Source organism: Temnothorax curvispinosus, unplaced genomic scaffold, assembly GCF_003070985.1.
Source record: "Temnothorax curvispinosus isolate PA1 unplaced genomic scaffold, ASM307098v1 QBEX01013028.1, whole genome shotgun sequence".
In the NCBI taxonomy this organism is placed as follows: domain Eukaryota; kingdom Metazoa; phylum Arthropoda; class Insecta; order Hymenoptera; family Formicidae; genus Temnothorax; species Temnothorax curvispinosus.
Window position 1 is genome coordinate 587,345 of NW_020222808.1, and position 23,749 is coordinate 611,093.

General features: G+C 34.1%; 1 protein-coding gene across 7 annotated transcripts in view; it reads right to left on the reverse strand.

Moving 5' to 3' along the window:
- The window catches only part of LOC112463093 (glutamate receptor ionotropic, kainate 1), a 146,589-nt gene extending 123,078 nt beyond the window's left edge, over nt 1–23,511 (reverse strand). For all 7 annotated transcript variants that reach the window (XM_025029275.1, XM_025029273.1, XM_025029280.1 and 4 more), the window contains exons 1-2: nt 22,698–23,511; nt 15,031–15,124 (exon numbers count right to left, since the gene is read on the reverse strand). In XM_025029275.1, the coding sequence (XP_024885043.1) occupies nt 15,031–15,106 (76 nt within the window). In that variant the 5' untranslated portion in view covers nt 15,107–15,124; nt 22,698–23,511. The remainder of the gene's footprint in view (nt 1–15,030; nt 15,125–22,697) is intronic.
- Between the last annotated feature and the right edge of the window lie 238 nt (nt 23,512–23,749).

The following is a 23,749-nucleotide window of genomic DNA, read 5'->3' on the forward strand; positions in this document are numbered from 1 at the left end:
AAAATGTCCGGAAGTATGTATGTATGTGTGTGTGTGTGTGTGTGTGTGTACGGATTTTTTGTACACGCATCTACTTCTACAATTTTTTAGATACCTGGTTGAAATTTTTAAAGAGGTTAAGTTTTTAAAGAGTTAGGTGTGCGAGTAGAAACCTGCACATTGCTTGATTAGAGTTTTTAAGTGTTTAAGTAGAAACCTTCGCACACAAAGCTTCCTCTATGAGGAAGCCAACACAAATAAATACTGAAAATTATACATTGAAAAAAATAATGCTTCATCAACTTGCACACTTAATAACTATGAGGAAGCAATGTGCAAGTTTCAACTTGTGCTTGAATATTGCCATCGTTATCGCGATAAGCAAAAGGAGCTTAAATCACGACAAACGTCTCGATGGCTGGCGATGAAACTCTTGGCGCCATCGTAGATTTTGGCCTAGACGCTGTGACCCTTAATGCTACGAAGTAGAAGTCGAAGTATCTGCATTGGCGCAAGATACAATGTTATGCAGTACACATGTTGCAGCATTAGGAGACATTTTTGAATATCGCACGAAATACACAAAACAAATGCAGGTCGTTATCGATGAAAAAGCTTTCTTCCTAAGCGAAGAGAAAGTCGAGATATTTGACGAAAACGTTGCAACATTTCACTGAAATATCTTACGTGTAATCTACGCGTTCACATAAAATATGTGTTTACTGTCCCATTTTTTTATTTCACTCTCGGCTGTTGAAATGATTGTCAAAAAATAGCAAAGTTACAGATGATTTTGTGTGTTGCTATAAGGCTTTTGTATTATATGCGCTAACGTACGTTTTATCATTTTAAAACTTTCTGTTTTGTTTGATAATTTCGGAAATTTAGATTCTCGACAGCCATTATGTATAATGTGTGTAATGTGTATAATCAATTGTTTGCATTTGTGTTAAATTCAATCTTCTATACGTTCATAAACCGCGATATAATCATATGAAAGATTTCTCTTTTTCCGCTCATATATTTTATCATAATAAAGTATATATTTATCTTTTACACCAAAATAATAAATTGTAATAAAGGATATCTCCCTTCAATTCATAAAATTAAAACTTATAATATATTGACACTGTTTAATTAAATTATTAATCTATGGACATTGATTAATTGTTTGCGTTATCTTCAATCCTCTTCTATTAATTCGATTTTAAAATGCACGCGATTTATTATATCTAATTAATATTTTAATTAAATACGTATCTCGCGCAATCTATTTTGCAGTTCTGTAATCTCTTTATTGGATACAACTTGTCTTTATTATAATTTACAAAGCGCTATGTAATACGCATTTCGAAAGACATCCTTGGCGTTTGAATATTATCTGTACCCTCCTATTACTGCCATTCGAAAAAAAAGATGTTTTCCTTGCATCGCGAATTAGAAAACTCTCAATGAGATCTCAACTTTTATAAGATCAACAGGTTCGGCTTTAAACTCTTAGCAAGGACAATTAAGATACTTTCGCGCAATCGTATTTGAAATCAGAGAAAACATATTAAAAATTAAATACTGTACAGAGTAGAAACGATCATTCAATTGTTATAAATAAAACACATGTTTAAAAAAAACTGTTTGTCAGATGACATAAAATAATCTTCTCTTCTCTGTCTGTCTAAATTGAGAGAAAAATATATTCGAATAATTGCTAAATATGTGTTCTGTGCCCAAAATGCTCGAAATATTTGTTGCTGGAAAACAAGTCAGTTTTTGTCGTCGCAAAATACTCGCTCGCGCAGTTTATATGTATACACAACTGTGGCTCTGAGTATCAGCTCCACGTGAATATCACTCGTTACAGACGACAGCGTTGCAGCGCGATGCAATCAAGCGCGTGCTGGATATGGATCAAGGCTCGGTACGCCGATACTTATTCGCCAGACATTCCAATATTGCAACTCAGCATTTTGCACCGTCGGTCGTATCGATTCTTTCACCTTTTCCGCGTTTACCTACATACTCGCAGCGTATATACTTTCATATACACATCTGTATATTATCGAGAAAAAGCAAAATACAAATCGCTACGAGATTCGATAAAAGAACGACGTCGGCAAATAACAACGTTGCAAGAAGATACGACATTTGCATGAAAACTATCGTGTGTTTGATTATTACCAGGTTTCTGGGTCGAAAACTGAATTATGCATTATGTCGCTCTGTCGAAATATTTAGTCATGCATGCATTCAAAAAAAATTTCATATCTTCTGCGGCTATAAATATTACTTAAGATGTGCATTGCATTACATATTTTTATACGCTTTTTATTCTTGCTTTAACATTGTGCCATGTATTGTACATTATAATACATGGCATTATAAACTATTGTATTATTTATAAGCGTATTATACAAATCTATCGATCTATCGATCTCTTCTCTCTTCATCTTTTCTAGTTAGCGATCTTTGCTATTGGGTTAAAAAAGATGTCCATCAGAATAATGTCTATTATGTTCATATGTCTAGAATAAATCCGGATATCAGTGCATCTCTCGTTTTACATTCTCTTTGAGTGCGAGTGATTTGGTCGCAATCAACAAATGTACCATTTGGATATTAGCTGTCTAGTACCGATCGAACTTCTTATTGTAGCTAATCGATTGCCTGCATCGTACGATTTGTCAGTCATCTAATAGCAACACTTGCATTGTGATTTTGTACTTACTTTTTAGTTTCTAAATTTTTGAAGGAATGACTATTAAACTCTATGATTTTTATTGTTATGTGGAAGACGGTTCATAAATTTTTAGTACTTTTAAATAATATTTTCTAATGTCAATTTGACAAAAATAGAATATATATACGAAAAAATTTTGTTTGATGTTGCTATATATAATAGTAATTAGTAGCTTTTTATATGAAACAAGAAGCATTGTATTATTGCGAAATATCCAGATTCTAGATCGTGGAGGAAATTCGCAGGAATTTGATTGCAATGTAGTTCAAAAACTCATTTCAATAGCTTCGTTTTAACATTCAGAAAGAATGGTTATAGGCAAATTTTTAGGTCATGAAATCTGTACCTTCCTAAAAATTTGTCAGCTTTTTATGACCATGCACTCGAATAGACTGATTATATATTCTGCGAAACTAATTTTTCGCCTGGCATAGCGCCAAATCAATTCAATAAAATTTTTACTTCTTTAACAAATGTCCATTATCAGAAATTTTGCGGAATTGTAGTAAAACAGTAACATTTTACATATTTTAATATGTGTGGAAAGGACTCCTTATAAATATGTATATGTGTAGTATCCTAAAACTGACGGTTTATGGCTTTCAATCTACTTAAAAGAAATGCGCCATTAGTGAAACGCGTCTTGAGTAGTATGAAAATTCGCATATAAACAAACACAATGAAGAAAAAAAATATAGAGTTATATATACATAATATGAATATATTATTTTTATATATGTACATAGATATTAATTATTTTCATAATATTATTTCTTTTTGCAAAAATAGTGTTAAAATGAGATTTTTTCGTCGAGATTTTATTTTTATCAAATTAGAAGGTATTATTTAAAAGTATTGAAAATTTGTAAGTAATTTAATAACATATAACAATAACATATAACAATAATGTAGAGTAATTATTTTTTTAAATTCAGAAATTCAAACTTCCAATTTTCAGATTATGAATGATTGTAACTTGAAAACTGTTTATTTTCACAAATTGTGCCTGTTAATATTTTTCATCAGTATGAAAAGAAATATAATATATTGAAAGCTTATTTACTTTGATTTCAATTTCCATAAGATTTTGTGCGACGTCTCTTTTCGCTCAATATAATTTATATAAGAATACTTTTTATTATTATATTAAAAAATATTTACAATGTTGTCAATGAATTTTCCATTTACGATGTGAAGAAAATAGAAGACAATGAAAGTATAAAATATACAAATGTAGTCACCAAGTTCCTTTAAAAATTACAATTTTTTGATATATTAAAAATAGCAACAACTTTTTTTCTCTCTTTAATTCTTTGAATTTTTGAACATTTATAATTATAAATTTTGTTTCTTCTAATCTTTGTGTGAATTTCTGAATTCTTTAATTTTTAAATCTCTGAATTTTTTTTAATTGACGAATTATAATTTTATTGCAAAAAATTTCTGAATTGTCTATTTCTAGAGAATCTTGTAGTACACATATGAAATTCTGTTAGCAAATAATTATTCTAAAAGCTGCAAAAACTAGTTGCATCGCAAAAGTTTAAAGTGGCATACAGTAAATGATCATAAAGTACACCGTACTAAGAAACGGTAGATAACCGGCAAACGACCGTGAAAATTCTCGGTTCTCTTGATGTATTCGTTTATCGTTCTCTGCGTGGTACTAGTCTTTATCGCAGCTCATCTCGCGACAATGATAAATACATAAATAAAACGCGCATGTGAGCTTGCGCTTATACGATGTTTTACATAAGCACCGTAGAACGTAGGCCAGCAGACATTCCGCGGGCGTCTTACGATCGTGCCTCAAATTTATATTGCAACCTATATTACTGCTCGTTGCAAGAAATTGTAGTCATGGTTGTGCAGGAGAGCTCTATGCGTGTATATACACTGACATCTCGAATGCATGTGCATGAATCGCCGTCGATCTTACTGTGTAGTAAGTTATCTCGTTTCACCAGTCCCGAGTTACGAGTAGAAAATCTTATTGTTGCAAGCACATTTGGAGCAGACATTCGGACCGAACGGAAAAATCGATACTCGAACTATTTTGCAGGGATTTGACAAAGCGGTGATGCAAGCCAGAAATTTTGAAAGCAAAAAAAATTTACGAAAATATTTAATAAAAGTTTCGATAACAAACTTTGATTTTTTCGAGACAAACAGTTCAATATTTATGTTTCTTAGTTGTTCTTAAAGAAATAGAAATTTGTTCATATATTTCATTTAGCAAGAGCAGAAAAAGTTTCAATATCAAATTTCGTGATAGCGTAGTATTCTTTCAAGTAATAAATAATCGTAAGAAACTTACTTTAAAAAAAGTAAAAATAAGCACCAAAGTGTACGTGCTCCGTATTAACTGAACTTTATTTGTAGTTTCTACTACAAAAATAATGACACTAGAAGGTTTACACTAACAAGGGGACACTACGCGCTGCTTTCCACCGATTATAATGATGAAACTTGCAGGAGTGATAGGGGATAAGTGTATTTATGTAACAATTTCACGTCCAAACTATGAGAAGTGCTATTGTTTCAAGCATTGTTTGCTTGAAACATCACACTGTGTATAAATTGTTTTAAAAAATTAATTTGTTATTATTAATTATTATTTAATCAGTAATAAAGTAAAACTAGGAATAAATTATTATAATTTATATATAGATAATGAATAAGTAGAAAAGTAGCAAAACTGCATTTAGCCGTTGCTAGTTGCTGCAAACAGGGACAATTTTGTGGAAACATTCAAAAACATTACCCATAGAAATACATGCAAATGTAATTATTAGTTTAGACGAAAGATCTCACCAAGCCACCAACAATGATCCCGAATTCTAGTGCCCCTGGCAATTTTGCAGCAAATATGACTAGCTTTAAAAAATGATTCTGAGACATGCTTAAATCATTTCCTAAAGTTTTATTTTAATCGCGAGTGTAGAAGATAAGAAGACATAATATATGGATATGCAGCGGAAAGATCCACCTATGACTGTTTATAACTCGGCTCCTAGGGCCCATTCAGAAAAACGGTTTTACAGGTATTCACTACATAATATCTCCTGCAACTTCTGCAAGTTTCATAATTGATGAAGAGCAGCGCGTAGTGTCCTTTTGTCAGTGTTGCACATTTGCGCGCGCAATTAAGGTAATGAGAAGGTAACGATACAATTTTTAACCCCGACAAAGATCGCCGACAATGCGTGATGGAAATTCGTCATACAAAAGCGAGATCACGATGTATCATGAAAATCCGGATTTGCCCCATTATTAGGTATATTACGAAATAGAAATATTAAAATAGAAACTTAAAAATATTTTTTTAAAAAACATTAAATAGAAATTTCTGGAAATAAATAAAATTGATAAAGAAGCTAAGAAAAGTTATTAAAATTTAATGATACGTTTAAAATTTAATTATGTTCTAAAATATTTTAAACATACAATTTTTAATAACTTTATAATGTTTTAATAAAAAAATATCTAATATTTATTTTGGCTTGCTCAATAAGATACTTATTTCTTAAAAAATAAATAGACCTTGACTTTTTACATAAATTATACACTTCTCTTTAGATACGTGCGCACACAGAAAAGTGTACACAAGACGAACATTGTTCGAGTTTTGCGAAAATGATGGCTATTGCGATGATATAATTTTATACTACATATAATTTTCTAGTAATTTAGATATTGAATGCATTTAAATACTGTACATTACTTTTACATAATGTATAGTAAGATAATGACACAATTAGTATACACTAGCAGTAGCTGTTGCAATAGTACTCCAATTTTTTTAAGTATTTGTGTATACATTGTGCATACTCTTTAGAGCTTTCTGCACCTACGTAGTAAAACGTAACCAAATTCGCAAGCATGACGAATGTCAGGTGGCCGAGCTTTGTGCAACAACGCTGCTGCATTAACAAGTTAAACCTTTTCGTGGCATTTTCTAACAGAAAAAATTTTAGATGGAAATTTGGACGACGTTTCTTAATCGTAATCGTAAAATTTTGCAACTTGAGCTTTGGAATATCTCAACATAGAAAACTCATAGAGCAAAAGTAAAGACAATTTTGTTATATAATATTAATCCAACAAATCAATTTAGTCTCTCTAGAAACCTATTGGTTCAGCCGTTATAACTGAACGATAAATCTTGTCTGCACTCAACTAAGTTGAGCGGTCTAAGTATAGCGTCCGTGCCTTGCTTCTCGTGTATGCACTTGGCACGAGACACTACTATGTCTCTGGATTATAATTATTTTTTACTTATTTTTATAAATTTTTGGCAGGTTAGTATTTTTGAAAATTATATATATATATTACATATAATTTAATTTTGCTTACATATTTTATATATTTTTGAGTTTTATTACATAAACAAAATGCGTCTTTGGAAATTAAAAATTTTTCGTTTGATAGAGAAATGATGAAAAACGAGAACGAATCAAAACTGCCACCCTGAAAAATCTGTTAGGAAATTGGTTAGTTCACTATTTACTAGTCTTCAAAGAATTACGCGAAAATGGACTTTAAAGAGTTACGATATTTCCGTGGACGAAATCGAAGAAATATTTGCCTTAAAATACGTAGTATATGGTATCGTTATTTCTCCATTATACTTGGCTCGTTGCGCATGTATATTGCACGTTAACGCATCAAAGTAACAGATAAATGCATAAAGTGCATAGGTGCCTTAGTTATTATATGTGCATAATATCCATGCAAAGTGCGAAATAAAGCTTAAAAATGAAGTGACTTTTATCTCATTAATATAAAGCATATTCGATTATCTGTCGAATTATCTCATTATCTCGATAAAACACGAGATTTCTTTGACACTTTTCACTTTTTTTCATTGCTTTATTGAAGCGATCGCGTTAATTATTTATCTTTTTAGGGGCCCTTATGCGAATTAGCTTGCTGCCACGGCACAAAGGTGATGCGTAAGTGAGAAGAGAATTAAATGCGATGAAATTATTGATAGCACGTTTTTATGCCGAGGCATAGTCGCAGCACGAATCGTTATTGTACTCCAGGGAAATTGAATGTGATGGTCGCTGAGAAAATAGGATACGGTTAGAAAACTCGTTACACGACATACAAAAAAAAAACAGAACTTACAAAATATTGCATGTAAGCCATGAATTAAGTCAGAATCAAAAATTAATGGAAATGATAGATTTAATCCATTTAGCTTTTGGTTATTCATTACAATGAAATTATAAATAGCAATTGTTGAAAGATAATAATGGAGTTTTTACGTTATCTGTGTAACGACATTATCTATCAATATTTTTTCCAATCCATTCAGTTTTGAAAGTAAATAAAAATTGAACGAAATTGAAAGAAATTAGTCAAATTTTCGCCCATATGTATTTCATTTGATTCCTTTCCGAACTGTACATGGCCGAGCAAAGGCATTATTGCAGATTTTCAGCTCTGAAAATGCGCACGCAGCGCATTTCACAGCGAGCGAACGATATTATAGCGCGATCTTATCGTCACTTTATAACGCGGATTAACTCGAAACGTATCTCGTTGCATGGTACGCGCGCATTAGCGCCATAAATTACGTCTCTCGATTATTCCAGTTTACACTTATATATAATGAATAACATCTTCTGATTTACGCGGATAATTATCTGCCTTTATTCTCTTCACAATTCATAGTTACACATTTTTTTAAAAAAATTTTTATTATTTATTAAAATATAACAAGAGATACATGATTATCCATGACTCATGTGCAATTTAAATTGCATATTGAAAATTTCACGAACTTACTTAATTAAATAAGAAATTCCTTGATACAAATAATAGTCGAAAAAAAAACGCAAGTATTATCACTTGGTGAAAACTTGACGGTTAGATAATTCTAATGATCCTTCAGATATCCTAATTAGTCTCACAGTTTTCTGACCGATTGTTCTTCCGTTTCATAAGTGCGAAATCGAGCGTGGCCGTTCGCGAATTGAGCCTTAGCCGGAAACAGTTACGTCCGTTGAAGTTCAAACGAGAAAATTCACCGGTTGCCTCCCCATCGATTCCCGAGTTCGTTTATCGGCGAGCGTGCGTTCGAGGATCGGGAACGGAGAAATCAAGGAAAAAAGCGCCGGAACGCGCAGGACGAAGGAGCGAGAATTCCGGTTCTTTATGAAAACTACTTAGCCAAACGATAGGATCTAGTAGAGTCGCTTCAAGTAATTTTCGGCAGGCTTTAATGGAAGAAACGGTGCTGGCTGCAGATAAGGATGCCTTATCGACCTGCTCGCCGAGACCTGATGATTTCATTGCCACGCATCACCAGTCTCCTTTAATGTGCGTGATAGAAATTATACGTTATTGTTTCGTGCGGCTTCTTTCGCATTCTCATTTCTTGTGTTGTGTTAATTAATATACTCAATCAGTATTATTATGTAGCATTAACATATAATAATATTTCAAAAATATATTTATTAAAGTTTTTTGAAGCACTTCCAGAGTTGTATTCTGAATATGCACAATCTTATTCATGTTGCAGATTATTCAAAAAATTTAGGCTATAATTTAAACTATATTAACTGTTATCCTTTCGAAAGTTATTTATTATAGGATTACTCAAACGGTATATTCGAAAAGCTGATAAACCTTTAGAGCAAGTGTGTCGTAGATTAAGTGAAAAAGAAAAGAGAAAGTGTAATAAGCCTTCCATTCCTCTTTTTTTTGAAATTTTAAAGTTACAAAAATCGAATAATAAAACGTTTGTTTCTAAATTAAAAATAAATGGATCTTTTGTTATTAGTAATAATTATCCGAATAAATTTCTATACGGGGGGTTATTACTTCTTTTAATACGATAAACGTTTTAAATAAAATTTGTATCTGTGAATCCACTATCTCTTTATTACACGTCAAATTTATATCATGTATCTTTTTTTCCTTTTTGCACTAGAGATTTCAAATTCTGAAGATATTTTTTCGAACCAAATTATGTAATGCGCGATGCTCTCGTTTCAATCGACATTTTCTTACAACTTGTAATTTTACACGCACGATAATCATAAAGCGTTCGTGCACAAATACTGCGACATGTAGTATGCTTAGTTTGTTTGTAAATTGTCAATTTCGATCCGTATATAGAACTTTTTGTCATACGCGTGCAAAAAAAATGTTTACGGTGATTAATTAGATAATGCGATTTACTTTGTACTCAATACACGAATTTTACACAAATTTAAATAACATATAAGCAAATTGCGAAACGTTCTCTGCAAGGAAGAAAAGCAAATGTTAACGTAGAGCGAAATGAATTACGCTCTCGAATATTTGGAGAAGTTATACTTTTATCAGAAACTCACGAAGATATTATTTTCTCCAATTACACTATATGTGTATTAAACGTACCCCGTCGAGCCATTTACAAGAATTAGCTGTTAAGTTTTATTTCGCGATTTCACATTTGAAGCAGTTTGGAGAACAATAATAATCCCGCATTCTCTTATGCATTACGTTCAATGGAGTTGCCAAGAACGGCAGCCACAAGTCGGTCTCAGGTTCCGATTCTCCGGTGCATAGAGGATCGTCTTTAGCTTTTTCCGCTACGCAGACCGTGGAACTTGCCGAAAACTTTCCGTCGGTTGATTACGCTTCGCTGCGGCAGGTAGACGCGCGCGCGGTTGGTTTGGAATTACAGAGTATACGCCTCTAAGTACGGCGCGGAGATCGAATCTTCACTCGCGCGCCGGTATTTTCGCCGGTATATAGTTCCATTAGTATTCCGGAGGTGTTCGAGTGGGTGTAGAGCAGACGTGTCCATGCGTAGGATGCCGAGCTTTGACTTGGGCTGTGCGTATCTCGCGATCCGTTCGGAGACGCACGCACGCACGTATACACACACGTGTCCGCGACGCCGCGCCGAGAGCAGAGCGGAACTTGAGGCCGTTTGCTCGCCGGTTAAGTCTGGCGGCAGGAAAGTTTTCCGTCGATCTAATTGGTTGAATTTCTCTATGGGGCGACCGCCTCGGGGGAAACTTGTCCGCAATTTCCTATGATGTTGGCGAGAATGAAGAGAGGGCGATAAGGCGAGCGAACTTGTCAGGATGGAGCGTGCGCGTCCGCGTACATAAGACGAATGGAGGACCGAAAGAAAGTAAGGCATCCCCAGAGGACGAGGACCCTCTGGCATCCCGAAGCGCGGTGACTCTCCGAAACCACAAAGAAGGGGATATTGCGTATTCATGTCCGCTACTATAATCTTCCTCGTATTCCGGATTCGTAATTGAATTATCAGTTATTTACACAGTGCGTTCAAAAATATGTAATATAAATAGGAATGGGAATGCTATTAAATAAACGGTTATAAAAAAAATTAATTTATTTCTTTTTAAACATATATCAACCAAAAAGTTTTTGAACCATGCATAACAGTATATAGACTACAACAATTCCTGTGGAGACGAAAGTCGGCTACAAATTTTTTAAATAACACAAAAATATATACGGATTGTTATACAAAACAAAAAAATCGCTATATTGGTGCGTTGTTCGGTAGTGTATAGAAATTGTTTTTAAAATAATTACATTTTTCTATACCGACATTTTTTCCGCGTGCGGTAACATCTAAAATTTCAACACACGAGGTCATAAGTTAATTGAAACAAGATAGAAGAGTTTCGTATTCTTCTCAAGATGCAAATTAAGAGATTTCTAGGACATATACAAATAACCGAATAAAGTGGGATAATTTGCAACTTTTGTTGTATTTATTTTATAACGACTATGATGCAAATTAATAAATAATATTGAACTCCGTTTAATGTGATTAATTAAACATATTAATTAAAAATATTGTTTTGTAGAATCTAATCAGATATTCTAAGAATTATTAAAGTAAAATTAAATTTAAAAAAATAAAAAATATCGATTGTTAAACCTCAGATATAGATATATATAAATAACAATTTTATTTGTTTATTACTCGTTGCTAGTTTTCATAAATTTGATATCTTTTCACGATTTGTTAATAAAATTGAATTAATATTGAAAGTGGAAAGTATTGGAAATAATTTGTAAATAAAATAGAACTAAAATAGAACTAAAATACTAAGATTTAAATATTTGTCAAAATTAAACAATTTTGTTTTATACAAAATCTATTAAATTTATTTTTATATTTATTATTTTAATAATTATTACAATTATTATCCATTAAATTTATCTACAATTTATACAATTATTAAATTATATTAAAACTTGGACATAGATACGCAATAAAAATATTGCGATATATCAAGTTATCAAGTATATTTTTTAAATTTAAATTTGTATTTTACCCGTATTTGCGCATGCAATTTACGATAACTATCTCAATATTGTGGAACAACCGCAAGTCATCAATAAATTCGTTCGGAAAACGAGCATTTGCGCGAGCCAAGGGAAAAACCGACTATTACCTAGCGAAAATGAAGCTTATTATTTCGCAATCAATACATACTACATGCGAGTTTTCTTTTTTTAATCAACGAGTATAAACAAAACATAAGCTTCAATTTTTCCTATTATGATCCTTCTTCTATCTATCACATCATCAAACGCATATATGTGGATTTCTCGTTCTTACACTTTTCCTCTAGTATTTGTCGCATTATCGCTCACAAAACGTGTATGTATGGATGCAATGGATATGCAATTTGTATATAGATGAGTATTCGCAGTGTATTGAGCTTGAGTCCGTGGTTTAGCTAACCTCGCGGGATACGCGTGAGTTTCTGTAGCGTTTGTATTACATACATCCTTCTCGTGCATGATCGTATTCGATCAAAATGCAAGTCACCTAATGTCGCGCTAAGAACCGGCCGTCAATGGCAGACGCGATCATAAATTTTATCACATATACGTCTGCATCTCGCGCGCGTATGATCTTCGACCCGGTCTGCAATCGTTACACTGCATTTACGCGCTCGGCTCTTTGGGATCAGAACGAAAGAATATTCCGCCATTAGGTTATATGCAGTAAATAAAGGTATGAAGACGCATACACAGTAAGCTCACCCCATCCTACACGATACGCTGACCGCTGGCCAGTATCGTAACGTCCGTACTTCCGCAAAGAGTTTCAATGATCGCAATTTTATGGGCGGGGTGTGTGCGAAGCGAGCGGATTAACGTAATTCTCGGTGGCATCAGGATAGTGAGAGGAAAAGGTTATGAGAGCGAATACTCAATAACGATCAAGATATTTTCAGCAAACATCGCTAGGAAACGATGAGACCGTAAATGCCAGTCGCTTTCGTATTTCGAGAGACAGTAACAGCGTGACATGTGATTTGCGTATGCAACGGTAACTCAACCGTTGTGAGAGGTTTGCACTTTTGGACAAGTGCTTTACTTGCGAATATAATAAATTTCGTGACACACAACCCAGACAGCACACAATATCCTATGGATGTCCATATTATGTCCAGAATGCTCATGGACGTTATATGAATATTTATAGGATATTGGTGCTATCGGGGAATGAATAATTCAGAATTCCGATAATTTACAATTCATTGTTTTCGGTAAGTAAAACACCCTTCTTATTTTAGTGTTTGCGTATAATTTATGAAAATTAAACAACAAATTTTTTAAGCTCTGCGATACCGACACCGGTGGAGAGCATAATATCTTCGCGCTAAACGTAAACGATTTACGGTACGAAAAGCGCCTTGAGATTCCAAGTACTTTTTTTTAAATAAGAATTCTACAAAATAATGCGCGGTGGAAACGCGGTGAGGTTGCAATTCCACTCGTTCCTCCATTGTTATCCGAGGCGTATATACAAAAGCGTGCATTTCCCGAATAGCAAGTCCATGAATCCGCGACGAAAGTTCCGCAACTATGCCGCGCGTCTCGCTGACGATAAATCGCTGTTACGCTAGTATATGAGAATATATAATCGATGTAGCTATTTGGCGGTAACATGTGATACTTCGGAAGTATTACCATCTTTGCTCTCTCGACACGCTCAAAAAATTTTAAATCAGAAAGAACTATGCAGAGAGCGGCGCGCGCCTGTAAGTTCACGGCGAAAAACTTCCGCTTGCAGATGCGAGTATAAGCGAGCTTAATAAACTTCGCGAAATCTCTAGCAGGGCGAGCGGAAGTAAATCGCCATCGCGTTGACAGCATTAAAGATTTATAACTTGCCCGCGCGTGCAGGGAAGAATCATAATGTACTTGGAAGCTTGCAGTCAAATATGCTTGCTCACCATCGCTCGCAAAGCGTACATTCTGATAAATTTTCGATTACGATATTGTGGGAGCAGTTTCACAATTCCGCAGCACAGTCAGTAAAATTGGAAGAATATTTTATTGCAAAACACATTTCATAATTAAATAGATCCGAGCTAGCTTTATCACAAATATGAAAACTTTAGACGTTAATACTGATTTACTGGTTTCCCAGATATATTCAAGTATATAATGTGTGCTTATTACCGTGTATCACTGAAAATTTAAAAATTGGAGTGGAAATCTGTCACTGAGAATTTATTCAGAGATTGCATGTCACGTCAATATTGAAATGTTGAAGAGATAATAGCGGACGTGGCAGATACAATTTTTTTCATCAAATTGCACAAAATCCTGTCAATTTCTTTTAAACAAAATAGATCTATCGCAACGTACGTTGTTATAATATTAATCCTGTTGCTTTCCACATTCTCACATCATCTGTACTCCTCGGTTTTCTTTGAAATTCAAAAGGCACTTCTTTTCTCAAACACAGCATTCTGCGTGACAATTCTACTCTTTTAATACGACTTATCCTTGCTTTACCAGAAATTAGAGTCCAATGTTCAATCAATTTTTTCATTACCCCACTGCATAAATGCATCAAATCCAAAACAAACTGCGATATTAAATTAATTTTTGGTTCCATATATATGAGGGGCGTATGCCCATTATGATGCTCAAGATCATCTTGATTTTGAAATGATGTGTCAGTTCTCAGTTCCTTATTTGTTGATTCATAAATTGTTCTGTTTTCACATCGTTTACCGTAAACAGTGCACCTTTCGCATGCACTGAAACCTCCATGTTCTTTTGTCATTTTCAAAAAAGCCCGAGCTGGAGTATCGCATATGATACTATGTAAACTTACTGCAAAGACTTCATTATTAATTATAAAATCATTATTCATTATATTATTTAAATCTGTAACAAATTCTGTCAAAAAACAATTTATATTTGTTGGTTTAGAATTACCGTTGAAAATGGCAACGACGAAAGGTTTATAAATATTAATTCCGCAGAAAATTTTACACAAAATATTGATATTTACTCACCGATTCTAATGACCGGCGGCAGCGACATGGCAGTGCTGATCGAAATGACGATTATTATGACGAACAACAGTGCCATCTTCCGTGCGTGCTCGACCTGAAAAATAAAAAGAAGATATTTGCAATGCGACATTAAAGAGAAAAGCATTAAACAGAAAAGTTAAAAAAAAGTAAAAGTAATGTGAAATTTAATAAATGAAATTAATTTGTAACAAAACATTTAAAATATATTACCACAAATTTTCGAATATACATATAATAATAATAAAGTACTTGTTTGTTTTGTTAAATTTTGTTTTGTCATTACATTTTGTCAAATATAATGTATATAGATAAATACAGTTCTTGCAATATTTCGCCGTTATATATATGCCTGCACATCGTCGTAACATTACTCATATTTGTTCATCGGTATAGCTGTCTGGTCAAATGGACATCTATTGGGGAAACAATGCAGGCGTAAAATAACTGACCTCATAAAATCAGATTCCGAACGGACCAACAAAATGCAATCTGCTGGAGGCCATGCTTTTTTGCTGGTAAATTAATTGCTTAAATGGCTAGCACGGTTTTGTACGGGATCATTTGTTGAAAGTAACAACCGGTAGATTACGATTTATGATTTTTATTTAAAATGAAAAGTAAGCTCGTACCGTTAGGGATGTGAGGATTGGCCTGGAGTTTATTAGTCAAATAAGAATTTAAATATCTGTTATTCCTAGTCTTCTTTACTTTTCTGCGTTTTGAAAGAAAACAAATTTACATATGTATATAATACCTAAAGAATATTTAGAAAGTAATTTTAAACTCACATTCTGTTTTTAACGTATAATAATTTTAAACTTAAAAGGTAATTTGCTAATTTAACTTAAACTTTTTAAATATGTAAAAAAATATTTTATTTTAAACAGTAATTGATTAAAGAAGAAAAAAATATTGAAAATAATGTTACGTATATATTGCATGCGATAACAACTTTCTAAGAAAGATTGCAGTTTGAAGAAGCTTGGCCAAGAAGGGAGGCACTGCTCCGTACTTTTTAACACAATCGCCGTGGTGTGCGTATCAACAATGTTGGAACGAGGGTACGGTTTAGTTTTATTTGCGCTAGACCTCGAAGATGGGGCGAGAAAAGGGGCGCTATGGTCTCTGGAGTGAAATCACATGGGCCCGCGTCTCCACTCCCGGAGGTGCATTTTCCGGAGGAAGAGATGGAAAAAAGGGAGTTCGACCTCTCTGGTAGATACGACCACCATTACGTTGGTGCCGGAGATACTAAGGGAAAAAGAGAAAGAGAGATAGAGAGTCGCTCTCTTTATTTCCAAAACGATTTCTGGAGTTTTGGTCTTGCCACGATAATGTCTCCCACGCCCGACTCTATCTCGACGTGCCGCATTGTGTTGCGCGACAGTCCCGTCCCGTAACTTCGATCGCGCTAACGCGACAGATAGAGTTCGTACTTAAAACTGCGTTACGAGAAAAATGTAGTTGAATCAAGCGCTTTCCCCGGCGAGCAAACTCCTTCAATCTCAACGACATTCCGTGGAGCAAACTACGAGAAATACCGCAGAATAGCGTCGAGAGACACAATAACGTTATAATTTCCTCCGTGAAATGGCTAACGGTAAAGTTTGCGAGTTTGCAAGCTCGAAAATTTTATTTCACGTATTTATTTTTTTTTCTCTTGGTGTCAGAGCGTATCTAACAAGAATTATTGGTGTGATATATATCGACGCGCGCAACTTGCAATTTCTTGATCTGTGTGGTGTGATCTGTATTACATGCATTAAATAATTAATCTGTGTGAATCTGTATTGCAACTATTGCATGCATTAATTAATTAAATATTTTATTAACAATTTACTAACATTATCCACATTGCTAAATGCATTTTAATGCAGGTAGAATTATTTATTACCCACGCGATAATCAATTTTGTCGTGATTCAATACATTTCATTGATTATCACTAGCATAAGCTAGTCTCGTGGTTATTAATCACAGATATGAATTCAATTACATCATTATCTATCGCTAGATAGAGGATACAACATGCCATTACACGTGCTATAACATGAAAATGTCAAATGACGCGAAATGCAAGGTTTCGATTATGCGGTTTAAATTACATAGATGTGCACAAATGAAGAAGCGTAATCAAGCGTATCTAATATCAATTATTAGTATCAGTTGAATCGTCGATTAAAAACTTCTTTACATCATAACACCGATCTGTCCCAGATTCTTCCCGTGTTGTGCAATAATTTACACCGTTAATGTACGACGTGCAAAGTAAATGGAAGCGAAAAGCGAACTGGCAAGCCCTCGGCATCAATATTTGAGAATCAAAAAGCTGGAACCGGGAGAAAGACCTCGCGCGCATTACTCGGCGAATCACCCCTTTCGCGGACGACCAGCTCTCAACGGAAGTTCGGTGTCGATGCATGCGGCTCACGCTTTCGCTATTAGAGTTAGCGTAAACGGATTTCAACTAACCCAATTTAGCCGGGGGTAACTTTGCCTTTCGCTGCGTGTTTGTTTGCCGAACGGCGCGGTCCTAAGCGCGCCGCTTGATTACGTAGGTGTGTCCATTGCGTTTCAAACGGTCTTTTTTCATTCTACTGTCTTTCGTCCCGGCGCGCGACGCGGCGCGGCGACTACGTGCGGCGTTCGCCCTTCTTTCTCTCGCGTAGTCCTATATAGTAAACGGGCAAACTTTTACCCTTAATGAAATCGTCATCTTGTTAAGAATTTATCAAATGCGCAACAAAATATAAATAAGATTATGCACATTTTTATACAATAAAATATGCATGGTAAAATGGTTTCAACGAAATATAAAAAATATGAGATGTTGTACAATTTTAAAAACAAAATTTTTAACTATAAAATTTTGGTTATATAAATAAATGTAAATATGATTTTTTTGCTGACGGACGCTTATTTATTAATATTATTAATTAATAATTTGTGAAGGCAGTTTAAAAAAATTAAATGTATGTTAAAGAAGAAAAGAACGCAGGGGCTTTTTTGCGAAGGTGTAGAACATTTACAGTGCGTTTTATCGCCGATAAAAACGGTATTACATCTGCTCTTTATAGCTTTTACGATCGGGAGGGATTAACGTAGTAGCAACGACCTTGTCTCCCTAGATCGTAAAAGACCGCTAACTATAATTCTGAACAGAAACTATATCTTTTCTTCTTTTTTTTCAGTCATTTCTACGATTTTACATGTGTATCTCAATTTGAATAGAGCGTTTCTAATTACTCGGTATTGCAACTTTAATTTTCGTTAAAAGGATAAAGAGCATCACAGAGAATAAGTTGATTAAGTTTTAAGCTTTCGCTTGTTAAAACTAATCCGATTTGTTAGCATAAAGTCTGCATGTTCTGTATTGAAAACCATCTCTGTATAATACTTAACGATGTACTGTCTTTTAACCGAAACTAAAAAGTATAAGTAAGGATATACTAATTTTGCAATATGACTGATTGTGAGATGTCAATAACTTTGGTTAGTTAAATACTTAAAACTTAAATATTTAAAAAATAATTAAATAAACTATTAAATTATTAATAATATTTATCATAGTTTTAGATAATTGCTGTATTTTATTGTACTAAAAAATGTTTTAATACACACTATTATTTGATAATAAATTAATTGTGAAATCCAAGTCGTTGTTATTAGGTATCTCTGATATAAGAAGCAGTTCCAATGCAAGGGCTTAAATAAACAAGTTTTATTACGAAATGCGAGTAAAGAGAAGGAATAGATGGGACGTAGCAGATTGATGCCGCGCGATACCACAACCACAACCACAATCTGAAGAAGTTGCGAAGCAAGTGGTATAGGGAGGGTAAAATCGACGCGTATTGTTCGAAGTAACGAATCACCAATCAGGATTTAACGGTTAGTCAAGACGATATTTCCCGTGAAAAGAGAACGGATCTTAACTTCCGGGCCTTCTCGTTTCATTTTCTCTCGCTTCGAACGGCGCGGCTGTAATAAATTTCTAAAAATTATCAGAGCTTTCTTATAATCGAAGGAAGCGTGTAAGCTACGTCGCGTCAACGATACATTGCGCCGCGAATGAATGCTCGGTGGGCGGTTGCGCGATTAATAACGCGACGGTGGGTGTCAGCAAGAATTTCATAACTTCCATATTCTCGAGGAGATTCAGGAAGAAAGTTGACGCGCCACGGTTGAGCGAGATTTAACGGTAATCTAACAAAGAAACGGTAAATGGTTAATCGATAATTCTACGTCGCGTGAGACACGTTTGCGAAATGTAGACAGATAGATAGATAGATAGATCTACGAGAACGAGCCGAAGAAATTAATCGTTTAGTTAAAGCGTATGGCATATTGATTGATATTTAAGCCTATTTATGACATTTCAATTCGCAACTTTCATCTTTTAACTCTGGGCAAATTTTCCGGGCAGCTATAGCAATTTTCAGCTTTTTCCTCGAGAAACGAAGCTTTCTCAAATAGCTTATTTGTAGATATATTTATATAAATTCTCCAGTAAATTAATAAAAATGACAAATTAAAAAAGCAGAAATTGAGATATATTTAACAATCAATTATAGTTAATATTTGTAAGATAGGAATAGAATATTCATATTTATTTCAAGTTAGTTTTTTATAAAAATCAAAATTATAATATCATCTTTAACTAAATGCATACATTTTACTCTTAGATCATGAAGAAATTACAAAATTGCAGTAAAGACAGATAGAAAACATCGAAACTACATGATGGTGTTAAGAAGCAAGTGCAGACTGGAAAATTATGAATGTCTGACACGTAGCGCCGCTTTCGGGAAACGTATGCTTCAGAAATGTCAAATTGCGAGGTGGAAGAAAGGAAACACTTGACGAGCACATCTCTTGTTTGTCTCGATTATTTCAGAACGAAGCGTTAACCGCGCACACGGGGGTGCATGACTCGGAGTCGGAGGAAACGCGAAAGATGCTTAAGGGAAGAAAGAAGACGTTATTGTATTATACAATGCAACGTGCCAGATTTCCACACACGCGAAACCCACTTTACTCACGTGGAAGCCCAACGATGCTCTTCGGGGAGCTTCTCTTTGCGAACGGGAGGTATGGCGAGCGGCAAAAAGAGACTGCACTCAGCGTATCTATTTTTTAAATAAAAATTAGAAACGCGATGTCAAAAGTACGCGTAACTACGTTTGCATTTGTACATCACTTTAATAAAGACGCAACGTATTTCTTCTTTAGTGGATTGAGACAAAGCAGTTTGTAATAATCGCAATAATTGCAGTAGTCTCATTAATAATGAATCATTCGCGGATGAATTACAATAAAGGGCATAAATAACGAGAGAAAGATGAAGTATTGATTGCTGCGTAAGATAAAATTTATTTAATAGCAGAGGATATAAACATAAATTAACAGTAATGATTAACAGTAAAAATTTTGTTGCAAAAACTATTATTATTAAATCAAAAAAATTAAATATATCGTCTCATATTATATTACCGGTGTAGTATGAAACGAAAAGTATGTCTGAGTCATGAATGAATTAATTAGCGATGAAGCTTAATGCACGTACCGGGTATCCGTACTAATTAAGAGTGTTCTATATTCTTTAACAATATCATTAACAAAATTAACAATAACATTTTTGGACTCATAAATAATTGAAGTACAAAATTCTTCATAAATTAAACTATGGATGTAAATATATGAAATTTGATTGTAATATAATTATCCACTCTAATATAATTATCAGCTTGCTCATTCTAATATAATTATCAGCTTTATTTTAGTTTGCAATATAATTATAGCATGAGTTTTAAATATTAAAATTGAAAATTTGTTAATAAAGTATTTAGGTACCTAAAAAATTTCTTTACAAATCTCTATTAAAGCTAAAGAGAGTTATGAATATAAAATAGCTATATATATCAAATAAAAAATGATTTAACTTTTTTATCCAAATACTTCCCGAAAGATTTAAATAATTAAACGTATTAAATAACATAATGTACGTGTATACATTAAAAAAATATTGACAATTAAGATAAGAGAAAAAATAGCGAATATGCTTAATGAAAAAATGTCTAACGAATTAATCAAACTTTGTATACTGACAACATACGGTATATAAAGTATGGGGTCAGAGGAAAGTGAAAGTGAGAAAGAGGATAGTAATAGAAGATATATATTTGGGTTATCACACATTCATTAATTATCGCTCGGTCGGAAATGGCATGGATGTGGACGTGATGCTCGGACGTGGAATTTACGGATATCATCGCGTTTCAAGTCGAATTGTATAATAACCGATGTTAATATACCTAATCGTGTCACTGATACATTATGATAATGACTGTGATTAATGACTGTGTTGATTATTCTAAACCATGTAAATTAACAACAACTTCAATATCAAGCAAACAGTTTGTAAACGTCAACAGGAAGGAAATTTGGATACATTTAGTTCAAAACTCATTCAAAAATGTCAGTGTTTCTTAATATATGTATATGTACTTCTTTACTAATAATTTCTTTACAATATATTTGCTATGATATATTATATTTTCTCCACCGCTACAGATATCTTATGTGGTGAGCAAAATTAAGCGGATAATGAAATTAATTTATATAAATCTGAATGAATTTTTCTACGTTTTGATATTAGCCAAATTTATTCAAAAAGTAATGAAAAGGATATTAAAATGAAGTCTTTTAAGTTATAAATTATACTAATTAAAGATTTAATAAATTAATAAACTGTATTTGATCCATATAGTGATTACGTGAAAAATTTGTCTATTAATGCAATGGATCATAAACTACATTATCACAGTGCAAACTTCCTTAAAGATAATATATCGATTATTCAATATGCCGTGTTTAATGATCGCTTGTGAAATACTGTAATCCTCTGCAGAATATAATCTCAAAACTTCTATGACACTCGAAACTATTTATGAAAGCAGATATTACGAATCGTGTTTCTGCCAGGCTATTTTGAAATACTTGGATACTCGTTAGCAAGGATATGCAGAGAGACGGACAGCAAGGAGATTGGCCTTTTTGATGCGGTATTAACACTATTCATCGCGCTCGTCTCTTTTATCGCACCACCAGTTTTGCATTGTGTGCATATATGTATGTACAGTATTTCAAGAGAAAATATTTTATCGAAAAATTCTAAAGCTGCTTAGAAGTAAAAAATGCCATATCGTAGCATGATACGACCATTTCTGTGTCAGAAAGTAATAAATAGTTAATCCCATATAATTAGTTTTATCACTTATTTAGTTAAATATTCTATACTAAAGTACAAATTTTATAAAATGTAATACTTATTACTGACATTTACATATTAATAACTATTTGAAATCAAACTGGCGAATAGAAATATTAACATTAAACTTAATTGTTTTAACTCATTATTTATTTCTTTTTAAAAATAGAATTAGACACGACAGAGGGAGAGCTGTTAATTTTAACTAAATTTTTTATGTCACGTTTTACTTAAAATTATTGAACTTATTGACAAGGTATTTGCATTTTCTATCAAAACGGCCCGTGTATATATTTTTTTCAAGCATTTAATTTTGTTGACAATTCGATTAAATAACAATAACTGATAACTGATAACTAATGCAAGACAACACTTACATTCGTCTATGGGATGTAGAAGATATCGATGCATCTCACGAGACTCGTTCCACACAACATGACTATATCAACGATCCTCAGAAAAGACGAAACTCTTTTTTCGTTCACTCGACCCGGTTCAGAACAATCGCGACGCTTTTAACCTTTCGATGCGTCTCCTTTAATCCTTGATATGCTCTACCACCCTTACTATTTTATTATAGAGTCATCGCGATCTTCTCTGCATCCTCACACGATCGAACTTTATCGTTCTTCCCGATTTTAAAGCCCCCCATATGTTCTTTGTTATCGCGTCTATAAAAATTGCATTATCTTGGTCACTTTATCGTTATCCGCGTCAGTGCTTAAAGGAGGTAGTGATTCAAGAATGCGCTTCTGCTATGCTTAAGTTCACAATCGATCGATTGATTTCTTCATTTAAAAAGTCGTGAAACTTGCCTTTTCGATTCGCATAATCAAAACACTCTTAACTTCTTTGAACCTAAAACCTTCCCCCACTAGAAACACTAAATATATGTTACTCATTCAGTGCAACGAACTCTCTTCAAGTTCACCGATCACCGTCTAACTCCCCAAAGAATTTCGAGATTGCGAGAGCCGACTGATCTGATCGAATGATGGAAAACATCCCGCGACGCGTCGTGATTCCCTCGAGCTCTCCGTATCCACTCGCGGCAGAACGTCGAACCTATTTCCGGTGCATTAGATCAAGCGATTTTTCTCGACCGGCTTGCGGGATCCGCACGCAAACATCCGACGACGACGACGACGGCGACGAGAACCTCCCCGTTTTACGTACGCGCGGTCCGACGATCGCGAGAGACGCGCGGGCACTGGCTGCGCGAGAACTTACCGCCACCCCCGGACGAATGCGCGGACAGACAGTGCGGGGTAGTGGGTGGCCTTCGAGGGGTAGCTCGAAAGGGGTGCTTAGTAGAGTGACAGAGAGAGAGAGAGAGAGAGAGAGAGAGAGAGAGGGAGAGAGAGAGGGAGGGCGAGAGAGATAATAGCGGCTTGAGAGAGAAAATAGCATCAGAAAGGAGAAAGAAAGA